Source organism: Colletotrichum paranaense (genome assembly GCF_030867605.1).
Source record: "Colletotrichum paranaense strain IMI 384185 chromosome Unknown Scaffold_15.1, whole genome shotgun sequence".
Classification (NCBI taxonomy): Eukaryota; Fungi; Ascomycota; class Sordariomycetes; order Glomerellales; family Glomerellaceae; genus Colletotrichum; species Colletotrichum paranaense.
In genome coordinates, this window is record NW_026848973.1 from 101960 (window position 1) to 114138 (window position 12179).

The window sequence follows — 12179 nt, forward strand, 5'->3', positions numbered from 1 at the left end:
TATGTTATTCGAGCGTGTGTTGTCTTTCTCAATTGCATGCAAGAGCAGCGAGCATTGCTGTGGTACCAGCACATCCTCCTGCACGATACCGTGATATCTTCGACTCCCTTTGCACGCGAACAGATCTGGCCTTCTCAGATATGAGCTGCAATATACAGACCTGCATCAGGCCTTCAAATGACAAGTTATGCAGGGAGGGTTTCGAGTATACAAGCGCGTAGGAGCGGCAGACAATCGTAATTACATCACGTCTTTTCACGAACATTTGTGTCATTAATACTGTTTGTTTAGTACATCAGCCACCGCCCCACGCGTTGGTTTTCTTCTTCTTGGGGTAAGACCCCTAAATACACCAAGAACAATCACGGGACCAAACTCTCCGCGGGGGTTGGAGATTAATCCGTGGTGCGCTTGGAGTCCAAAGGATGGGGCTCCTTGGCAACGTGAGAACACACGGAAAATAAGAAGTTGACTAAATCCACGTATCTGACCAACTACCGGCAGACACCCATGCTCGAGTCTATAACAGGACCAATGGGAAATTTTCCAAGTAGTTTGCACCTATCAAAACTCCGTCTGCCGGACCCGGGATTCGATGTAACATGCCTAGGTAGGGCGGAGAGACAGCCCAGGTAGCCAAGATGACCTCGTTCGCGCTCTTCGAATTGAAGAATAAATAGGGCGCAGCTGCGACTGTAACTCGTCTCTATTGAAATTGTCAACCTGCGGCGTCGGCGTCTATTACCTTTGAGATTTGTCTTGGCAACCGGTGTTCCACCTCTCAAGCAACTTGTACCAGCTAAGAGAATTGACAAGAGCTTTACAATTCACAATGGCGCCAACATGGAAGGGTCTTCTCGGTGGCCTGCTCACTGTCCTATCAGCCGTTCCGAGCGTCTCCGCAGCGTACCCGAATCCAGGTCCCGTCTCCGGCAGCATCAATGTCCACGACCCGTCCGTCCTTAAGACGTCAAGTGGCACATACCTCATGGCCCACACGGGAACTAACATCGCTCTCAAGACGTCCACCGACCGCACCGTATGGCGTGATGCCGGCGCTGCCTTCCCCAACGGAGCCTCATGGACAACCGCTTACACGGGCGGAGACACCAACCTCTGGGCCCCAGACATCTCCTACCGCAACGGGCAGTACTACATGTACTACTCGGCGTCCACTTTCGGCTCCCAAAAGTCCGCCATCTTCCTCGCCACGAGCTCCACCGGCGCCTCCGGCTCGTGGACGAACCAGGGTCTCGTCATTGAATCTTCAAGCTCCGTCGACTACAACGCCATCGACCCCAACCTCATCGTCGACGCCAGCGGCAACTGGTGGCTATCGTTTGGCTCCTTCTGGACGGGCATCAAGATGATCTCCATCAACCCCAGCACCGGCAAGCGCTCCGGTACCAACCTCGTCTCTCTTGCCCGCCGCACCGTCAACGACGGCGCCATCGAGGCGCCCTTTATCACTCGCCGCGGGAGTTACTACTACCTGTGGGTGTCGTTCGACTTCTGCTGCAAGGGCGCCTCGAGCACCTACCGCACCATGGTCGGCCGGTCTACCAGCGTGACGGGCCCATTTACCGATCGTAACGGAGTGAGCATGTTGAATGGCGGCGGTACTGAGGTGATGGCTACTCACGGCTCCATCTATGGGCCTGGTCACCCATCTGTGTTTACGGACGCGGACGCTGATGTGTTTGTGTACCATTACTACAACAGCGCCAATGCTGCACTGTTAGGTATCAACCTTATTCGGTGGGAGTCGGACTGGCCAGTTATCTACTAATTGAGACTATTTTTCGGCAGTGTAGGCTCCTCTCAGTGAGGATCTCCTTTTTGTCAGATCAGTACACTTATCATCTCATGTACCCACTGGCGTCTCTGTGTTTTCTCGAAGTGATGCTTGGATGGCTGAGCCTCTGAATGATGTTGTGACTTGTAGACAACCCGGCAGTATACGCGGGCTCAATAAAGGTGTCGAAAAGCAACACTCAACACGAATAATAACAGTGGTGGCAGACCACATGTCAATGATATCAGTTTGATAATAGATCCGACTAATCTAGATCAGTGGGCGTGTTGACCATATGCAGATATTTGACACAGTTGCCTGATCTTCTCAACGATAATGCACGTACTTCATCATTGATAGCTGAGAAGGAAAGCCCGCCCTAGGAAATGAATGACCACGAGTGATGAACCCAATTATACACCTCTAGTACCTCTACATTGATCGACCAGCCTCCTTGAATATCCCACTGACATACTCTGAAACTTTAGTTTGAGCGAATACTGATGTCCAAAGTTTCATCTCATCTTTCAACGTCCAGCAACAAACTCTGGTCATCGGATATAGGTGGAAAGATGCGTCTTTTACAACACCACAGCGTCGAACTCACAGATACCCATGAATAAACAATGTATATTGCCTCACAAATCACAAACCACCTACGGCATCGTTGTCAAGAAACCTGGTGAGCTACGCAGTAAGGTTCGGGAACCAATCGGGACTGTGATTTGCCGCCTTTAAGGCTGACAAGCATGTGACATCGTGGCCCCCCAAGGTCGCCCCTATGATGACCCCCATGTCCCCAAATTGACACTTAAATTACTTCGAGATGAGAATCCAAGTTCACAAGAACGACTCCATGTTGACATCCAATGATTTGACCCCAGGATTATTCTTGCTACTGCAATTTTCGCACTTCCCCGGAGCTGATGTCGCTCAAGCAGGCCACTTGCGATGCCGGTTGAGTTATCTGGATACAGGGCGTAAGCATCAACAGCAGGGGTTGGTATTATGTGAGATTAAGAGCTGAGAAGTGAAGAGGCACAGAGGGCATGCTACGACTCTACGAGGTGATGTGTACCGGTATTGGAACCATCCGTGCGGATACTCTTACTCGCCTCGCCCATCATCCATGCTAGCGCCATTGCTTTTCGCTTCCACCATCAAATGTCGCTAAATGCTCAAGTACGAATGCTACTAACCAATAACCGAATCTTTTGCTCCAGCTCAACAGGTCCTGTTGCTCGTTCCTGCGCCCACTTGGCGCATCCAGGCGATTGGCAAGTCAATACGAAGCACTTGTAACAAGTTGCTTGAAAGCCTGGCAATCACCAATAACGCATACCAGCAAGCATTGACATATGGGGCGATCAGAGTCAGAACCGACATCGTTGAATGCGACGACCTCAAGTTACTCTACCCAGTCAAGGATGTACGTACCCTTCGCATCACAGCCTCCAGACTTATCACACTAATTCTTCACAAACAACTTTCAAATCTTCCAAGCCTTCAAAGAATCAGCACGAAATCAGGCGAGAACAGATATTTGCTTGAGTATTCGTACAGAAAATTCTTGTACACAATTGTCAGTCTGACCCCTCGGGGACAGGTGGGGGAGGGAAATGTGGGAGGGTTGTGAGGGATGTTTAGTGAAAACGTGCAGCTGCAGTAACACACATCCTGGGCTCGCTTGCGTGAGTATCCGCCCTCGCTTCGCCGGCCAAGGTCGCTTAGCCAGAATGTCAAAGAGAGAACGCTTAAGCTACGCTACGTAGGGTGGGCATGGACATGGCCGCGTGGGTGTTGTCCTGCACGCGCGATCCTTGAACCCCTCGGCTTGAGGTTGCATGCCACTCATGCGGATGCATGCACTTGACCCAACGTCCACCGAACCGCTCGTCTAAGAAAAAGTCCATGTCATCCTCTCTATCCCCTTCGTGGCGTCTGTCATCTTCACCCATCCGATGGCGTTTCTTCTTCGTTTGGCTTTTGTCTTGTTCAACTTCCCGCCCGAGACCGTTTCTCTCTACTCCGTTCGCCTCACGGCTTGATATCTAGATCCCGCTGGCCAATCTAGTCCCTCTAATATCCACCCCCTCGATCTTTGGAGGAGAATACGTTGGAGCGTCTCTGCACGGCTCGCCGCTGTCAACTTGGTTGCATCTTCAAGAGAGAGACTCTAGCACGGCCCAAGAGATCTATCATCGACTTGTCGCAGTGAAACAAACCTGATCAGAAGCGGTCGTCCGCTTTCGCAGCCAGTGCCAACCGGCCGGCATGCGCTCGGAGTGGCCGTATTTTTCTCATCAATTGTCTCGCCGCGGTTGGATCGCCCACAACCATGTCTTCGACATCAAATCCGACATCTAACGACGACGGAGCAATCGTGGTCGAGATGGACAAGTTCGGCCGCCAAAGCTCCATCGAGAAATCAGCTCCTCCCCATGCCCCAGAGCAACCTGACGCGGCGCGCTTCTCGCTCTCTGGCGCCGGTCACATCTCCCTCGACGACGTCGAAGCAGTTGATGTCCAGATACGCGATTTGGCTGTCACCGTCGACACCTCGCCTTCGTGGTGGGACCCTGCAACCTACCCCGAGCTGGCAAAGTCAAAATTCAACCCTGAACCAAGCTCCAAAAATCTGATTTACCACGTTAATGCTTCCCTGCAACCTGGCACACTGACAGCCATCATTGGCGGTAGCGGTTCCGGTAAGACAACGCTACTAAATACGCTATCGGAGCGCATGATCAGTGCGCGACTCGCCCAAAGTGGCCATATTACCTTCAACGGCAATGAGGGCATTCACAACGCGCGGCACGCCTATGTCATGCAGCAGGATATTCTCCTGCCCTCGCTGACTGTGCGCGAGACGCTGCAGTACTCCGCCGACCTGAGGTTGCCGCCTCCGACAACCGCTGAAGAGCGCGCTCGCATCGTGGAGGAGGTCATTCTGGAACTCGGTCTCAAGGAATGTTCCAATACAAGGATAGGAGATAGACAGCACCGGGGATGCTCTGGAGGCGAGAAGCGGAGAGTCAGCATTGGAGTTCAATTGCTGGCCAACCCGTCGGTTCTCTTTCTCGATGAACCGACAACTGGCTTAGATGCGACGAGTGCCTTTCAATTAATGCGCACGCTAAAGAAGCTAGCCACCAAGGGGCGAACCATTATCACCACCATTCACCAACCTCGGTCGGAAATATGGGATCTCTTCGACAACCTCATCATTCTCACCAAGGGAAGTCCGGTTTTCTCGGGCCCTGCAAAGAACTGCGTGCCATTCTTTGAGGGTCTGGGCTTCAAGCTGCCACCTTTTGTGAACCCGGCGGAATTCGTCATCGACATCGCTGCCATAGACAATCGCACGCCCGAACTAGAGCAGGAGACAACGGAACGGGTCAATCAACTGAAGCAAGCATGGATTCACGAAAGCAAAGCGATTTTTGCGCCAACAGACAAGGCGATTGAGAGCACATCGACGGGGAAAAGCCCGACCTCCAAGACCAACAAACACGCATCGTACATCCGACAACTACGAGTCCTGACCAACAGAACATTCAAAGTCACATACCGTGACCCGATGGGAATGCTGGCATCAACAACGGAAGCGATTCTCATGGCCCTCGTAACGGGTTACATCTTCTACAACCTACCCAGAGATCTCTCGGGTATTCGCTCCCGCCAAGGCGCGCTCTACACTGCGGCAGGCCTGCAGGGATACCTGACTCTGATGTTCGAGGTCTACCGACTTACGGTCGACATCCCAACCTACGATCGCGAGCACAGCGAATTATGCGTCGATGCGATCCCGTTCCTTTTCTCTCGCCGCTTGGCGCGGCTGTTCACTGAAGACCTGCCCGTCCCGTTCCTGTTCTCCATTATCTTCTACTTCATGGGCGGCTTTGAACGAGATGCCAGCCAGTTCTTTATCTTCTTCGCCATCACGGTGCTGAATCACTATATTGCCGTGACGTGCGCAATTACATGTGTCACAGCGTCAAGAAACTTTCCTGGTGCGAGTCTGATTGCCAACATGGTATTTACCCTGCAGAGCATGGCTTGCGGCATGTTCATTCAAGCGAACTCGATTCCAGTGTATGTGCGCTGGCTCAAATGGATCACATACTCGGTAGGTCCAAACAACAGAGCTTCCGACATGGCCTTGCTAACGTTGTCCAGTTCTACACTTTTGGCGCCTATTGTGGTAACGAGTTTGAGGGTTCGTTCTACGACTGCCCGGTTGATGGCGGGGCCTCGAACCCAGCATGCGTGCAGTACACTGGCCGATTCATTATGGAGTCCCTCGGGTTTCCGCAGAATTGGATATGGAGGCCCATTGTCGTGCTTGTTGCGTTTATCGTCTTCTTCTGCATCTTATCCGCCATCGGACTCCAGCACATTAAGCAAGAGATGACTATTGCTCGTGCTAGAGTCTCAGACACTGATTTATCAGCCGGCAAGGAGAAGATGAAGACGCATTCCATCTCCGAGATTCGCACTATCGACGTAGGGCTGGATGACTTTGCTCTAGCCTTGGACAAGAGGGCAGCTTCGGGCAAGACGCTTCCAACCAAGACGATCCTTAATCCAGTAAGTACGACGTTCGAGGCAGGAAAACTCAACGTCATCATGGGTCCCTCGGGCAGTGGCAAGACGTCTCTTCTCAATGCCATGTCTTTGCGACTTCCCAGCAGCCTCAGCACGCGCTATAGGCTGTCGGGAAAGCTCACCTTCAACAACGCACAACCGTCCAACTCGGTCATTCGCTCGGTGTGTTCGTATGTCTGCCAGGATGACGACGCTCTCCTGCCGTCTCTCACGGTACGAGAGACGCTCCGGTTCTCTGCGGGGCTACGTCTTCCAGCCCACATGAGCAGCGACGAGAAATCCAAGCGTGCAGAGGAAGTCTTGCTGAAGATGGGTCTCAAGGACTGCGCGGACAACCTCGTGGGCAACGAGCTCGTCAAGGGCATCTCGGGGGGCGAAAAACGACGAGTCACCATTGCCGTACAGCTACTCAGCGACCCGCTCGTGCTACTACTGGATGAGCCGACGAGCGGGCTGGACGCCTTCACGGCTAGCTCCATCATGGAGGTCCTGCAAGGTCTCGCCAACGAAGGCCGGACACTGATCCTAACGATTCATCAGGCGCGATCTGATTTGTTCAAGCACTTTGGAAACGTCTTGCTGCTTGCCCGTGGAGGATCGCCCGCGTATGCCGGATCGGCGACGGAGATGCTGCCCTACTTTGAGCGCCAGGGATTCACCTGTCCTGCTCACACTAACCCGGCCGACTTTGCGCTTGATCTCGTCACGATCAATCTGCAACAAGAAACAAGAGAGGCCGAGAGCAGGGAAAAGGTCGAGGCTCTGATCGGCGCATGGCAGAGACATGCAGAGATGCCTGCAGTCAAGACGACGGGAGAGCTGCCCAGCATCAACGAGAGCCAGGAGCATGAAGCAATCACTCGCTCATCAACTGGGCCGGCCAACGTTGGACACCCTCGAAAAGCCTTGGCTTTCAACAAGGCAAACCTCGCGACCCCAGCCGAGCTAGGCGCTCTCGTCCGCAAACGCGCCTCTTTCTTCGTCGCCTTCCCCCTCCTCGTCCACCGCGGCCTCATCAACTTCCGCCGCCAACCGCCGCTCCTCCTCGCACGCATCATGCAGGTCGTGGGCCTAGGCATCGTCCTCGCCCTCTTTTTCGCGCCGCTCAAGAACGACTACTACTCTGTGCAGAACCGCATGGGCTTCGTGCAGGAGATTGGCGCCTTTTACTTTGTGGGCATGCTCCAAAACGTCGCCGTCTACCCCGCCGAGCGCGACGTGTTCTACCGTGAGGACGACGACGGGGTGTACAGCGTTGAGGCGTTCCTGGCGGCGTACTCTGTGCTCGAGTTCCCCTTTGAGATTATCAGCTGCCTCATATTTGGCGTGCTCGCGGATTTGGCGGTGGGGTTCCCGCGGACGGTGACAATGTATTTCGTATGCGTGTTTTCGTGCTTTGGCATCGTTTCGTGTGGCGAGTCGGTGGGCATCATGTTCAACACGCTCTTCAACCACACGGGGTTCGCCGTGAACCTCACGTCGGTGATATTGTCTGTTGCCAACACGATGGCGGGTGTTCTCTCCATCGATATGCCGGAGCTGTTCAAGATCTTCAACTACCTCTCGCCCATCAGGTACGGGACGCGGGCTCTGGCGCCATACAGCCTAAGGTCGGTCACGTTCACGTGCGAGGACGGGCAGAGGCTGCCGGATGGACGTTGTCCGGTGGAGACGGGGCAGGACGTGCTGGAATTGTACAAGTTCAACGTGGATCCGAACGTCAACATTGCGGCATTGGCTGGGTGTGTGATTGTGTACCGGCTGGTTGCGTGGGCTCTATTGAGAGCTGCGCGGACGCGAATGGAGGGGCTGAAGAACAGCAAATGAGCGGATTGCATAGAAACCACCAGTCTTTACGTCCATAATGATGGTTTGCTGAAGAATGTTACCTTCGGCTTGGCGATGCCGTCGCTGTATCCTTACCCGTGATACCGTACAATTTGGTGAGGTTTAACTCAACGCTCGAGTCCCACATAACATCCCAATTCGAATGATAAAGCTCCGATACAGGGGGCCGCAACGAATGGAAGCTATCCTGGATTCAGCCAAAGAGCCGAGCAGAGCTCAAACTTCAGCTTTATCGAATAGCCGAGGAGAAGCTGCAAGGAAGGCGATCCCACTGCCCGGTCAGCAACATCCCGGCCGGGTGGTATGTGAAGCCAGCCGATTGAAGCCGACGAGGTCCCAATCCGGAAGCTGCACAACGCCTTTGAGCCCCGCATGAGGAGTTGAAGATTCGATGACTTGGAGATGAGTGGGCAGAAATCCCGATATCGTTATCAACCTGAGGTGAGGTATCCGCACCGTCATGCCGTCCATCGCCAGTTGCGATAGCGGCGCCGAAGGATCGGAGGTTTCGAGGTGCTTTTGAGTGCCATTTCGGATGAAACGGCGGGGAAATCGGGGGGAGACCATTGATTGACACGCCGTGCACTTATTCGTCCCATTTGTCATACTCATGGGGTAGCACACCACCGATGGACCCCGTCGCGTCTTCCTCAATGACTTCACCTCTTCATTCTCAACCTCACTCTCATCTTCACTCTCAACTCTCACTCACTCACATCAACTCCTCCCACCCCGCGCCCCCAAAGTTCTGCACACAAGTGAGCGGCAAACAGTATTGGCACATCACACAGCGTCGTTCTAATTGAGTGCTCACACTGCCGTTGATAGTCGCCATGTCGGAGAAGCTCCCCCTCGCGCACCCGGCGCCCGAGCTCACAGCTCCGGAAACACGCCGCCGCCGGACCGCGTGGTGGTCCCTCATCCCCGCCGCCCTCCTTCTCGCCTACCTTCACAAGCCGTCTGCCTCGGCCATCCCGTTCCTCGGCCACGGCCATCACCGCGGCGCTTCTTCCGCCGCTAATGCCTGCCGCCAGGTCGATCCTCTCTTCCCGACCCAGAACTCGTCTGGCCTCACCCAGCTGGATTCATACCTCGACAGCCCCAAGTTCCGCAACGAGACCGTCGCCCGCCTCTCGGGTGCCGTCCAGATCCCCACAGAGTCCTTTGACAACTACGGCCCCGTCGGCGCCGACGACCGCTGGGACAAGCTTCTCCCCTTCTCCGCCTACCTCGCAAAGACCTTCCCCAAGGTCCACGACACCCTACGCCTCGAGCGCGTAAATACCCACGGCCTGCTCTACACATGGAAGGGCTCCGATGAGAGCCTCAAGCCCACCGTCCTCATGGCCCACCAGGACACCGTCCCCGTGGCGCCCACCACCATCGACAGCTGGACGCACCCGCCCTGGAGCGGTGCCTACGACGGAACCTACGTCTGGGGCCGCGGCGCCATGGACTGCAAGAACTCCCTCATCGGCATCCTCGAGTCTGTTGAGCTGCTGATCGACGCCGGCTTCTCCCCCAAGCGCACCGTAGTCTTGTCTTTTGGCTTCGACGAGGAGGTCTCCGGCGAGCGCGGCGCGGGACATCTCGCACCCTTCCTGCTAGAGCGCTACGGCAAGGATGGCGCCGCCATCATCGTCGACGAAGGATCCGGTTTCGACTCTCAGTGGGGCCAGACCTTTGCCATTCCCGGCACGGCCGAGAAGGGCTACATCGACGTCGAGGTCATCGTCCGCACTCCCGGCGGCCACAGCTCCATCCCGCCCGAGCACACCGGCATCGGCATCCTCTCCGAGCTCATCACGCACATCGAGGCGAACCTCTACGCTCCCGAGCTCATCTCCGGAAACCCGTACCTCGAGAAGCTCCAGTGTGGCGCCTCGTACGCGCCAGAGTTCCCCGACAACCTGCGCCGACTTCTCCCCGCCGACACCAGCAAGCAGATGTGCAAGAAGAAGACGGACCGCCTAGCAAAGGAGGCCGCCAAGGCTGGCCCGCAGGTCAAGTACCTCTTCACCACCTCCGTAGCGACTGACATCATCGAGGGCGGCGTCAAGATCAACGCCCTTCCGGAGCGCGTCCGCGCCGTCGTCAACCACCGCGTCAACGTCGGTGACAAGACGTCTAGCGTGCAGGAGAAGCTCGCGGCCATTGTGCGCCCCGTCGCGGAGAAGTACAACCTCACCCTCCACGCCTTCGACGACGAGGCCGAGACGCCGTCGAGCATCACGCTCAAGGGCAATGATAAAGTTCTCGAGCCCGCGCCCGTGACACCGACGTCGGTGGAGGGCGTGACGCCGTATGGAATCCTGTCGGGCACCACGCGCGCCCTTTACGGCGAGGAGATTGTTGTTTCGCCGGGTATCATGACGGGTAACACGGACACCCGGTACTACTGGGACCTGACGCAGCACATTTTCCGCTTCCTTCCTGGATATGATCCTGAGAGCGACGAGTGGGCTGGAGTTCATACCGTTGATGAGAAGACTAGCGTCAAGGGCCACGTTAACCTCGTCAAGTGGTACACCATCTTTTTGAGAAACATTGATGAGGCCGAGTTTGCTTGAACTTTGTTGTACGGATGGGAGGAGCGACAAAGGTGAATCTGGCAGGTGATTCCTAGCCAATAGGCATAAGAATTGTAGGTGTTGAAAGATGTATAAAGAATTTGAAACTGTCAATAACATCACAGTATGCCTCACATGCTGAACCAATAGCATTTTCTTCTCCGTGACGGAATGAATCACCGAGTATGAATAGATGACCATAGGCCCGCTGCGTATTTGAGAGGAGGTGTGATTGATGGGGCGGTGGGAAGCCCCTATAGGGACCAGGAGCGCAATTATTCCTCCAAGGAAGCATCGCCCGTTGTAGACGACGGCCGGACGGTATGATTTTGCCTTTAACACTCTATCCTTAGAGTGCCTAGATGGGCAGCCTTGAGTGGCGAGCTGTACCCCAAAGTGACGCCATAGCGGGCAGCTTCACTTTTTGAACATTTGTCTTCTAGTAATTTTTGGTGATGGAACGAACCATGCAACTCTCAGGATCCATCATCCTCATGACAGTCCCTAGGTACCAACTGCTACTATCTACTACCTCACCAATCTGAGTCTTGAGATCGAGAAGTCGCGAGTTCGAGCCGACCCTCGTATCCGGTTTTCACTCCTCGATCTCTGTCTTCTCTCCAATATATCATTTCCAGGTAGCCGAAGTGAGTCTGAGCTTGGGACAGACACTCTTGACATGCGTTCGCTTGATAACGTTTTTTGGTAGATCTCTCTGACTCCTAGATGCCTTCATCTCCCTTCGTATTTTTGCATTATTGGCGACAGAACCTTGCTACCAAAGAAGGTTCCTGGAATATTTGTAAGAAAGCATGATCCATGAATTGCCTACTTTATATCATTGCGATCAGGCTATCTCTCCTCTCACAGTGGGACTGTCAGATGTCCAATCTATCATCAAAACGCATATTTCACTTCGGCTTGGACAAATCCTAGATACCTTAAGAGTTCTATCATCCGGACCGCCTGTCATAACTCCAGTCCCCACCTAACTGCATCATGCGTGCTAAAAAGTAGAAATGCCACAGCAATCACCATGTTTATTCAATCTGCAAAGTACGCACATCTACTTGAGGCAGCTGGGTGTAAGGACGCTATTTCTGACGATTGGCCATCATTTTCCGTTTCTTAGTCGGAAGACTACCCCTTTCTCTCTGTGCGGAAACGCACTTTCAACTGCCTGACCTACACTTTAGATCGCTTCGCTCTTCCGGGACTCTGTAGGATTAGACACGACATAAGTGGCCCACACGCTCGCTGCATATTCAGCCTGCACCCTGGAAGGCATATCTTTGCAAAAGTACTCCCGAGCTCTCTACAAGTTGAACTAATAGTTGTTGTTTACATACGCCTCTGGG

The 12179-nt window shown here is 54.2% G+C and overlaps 3 protein-coding genes across 3 annotated transcripts; all 3 read left to right on the forward strand.

The window, feature by feature from the left end:
• Window positions 1-832: 832 nt before the first annotated feature.
• Window positions 833-1789, forward strand: CPAR01_14233 (glycosyl hydrolase family 43; the record flags this gene model as incomplete). The annotated part of the gene is made up of 1 exon (XM_060498484.1): window positions 833-1789. One exon carries the CDS (start codon window positions 833-835, stop codon window positions 1787-1789), a length of 957 nt encoding a protein of 318 aa, XP_060342545.1.
• Window positions 1790-4133: 2344 nt separating this feature from the next.
• CPAR01_14234 (ABC transporter) lies at window positions 4134-8230 on the forward strand (the record flags this gene model as incomplete). The annotated part of the gene is made up of 2 exons (XM_060498485.1): window positions 4134-5924; window positions 5975-8230. The coding sequence occupies 2 exons, from the start codon at window positions 4134-4136 to the stop codon at window positions 8228-8230; spliced, it is 4047 nt and encodes a 1348-aa protein (XP_060342546.1).
• Window positions 8231-9084: 854 nt separating this feature from the next.
• Window positions 9085-10821, forward strand: CPAR01_14235 (peptidase family M20/M25/M40; the record flags this gene model as incomplete). Its single annotated transcript, XM_060498486.1, has 1 exon — window positions 9085-10821. One exon carries the CDS (start codon window positions 9085-9087, stop codon window positions 10819-10821), a length of 1737 nt encoding a protein of 578 aa, XP_060342547.1.
• Window positions 10822-12179: the final 1358 nt, after the last annotated feature.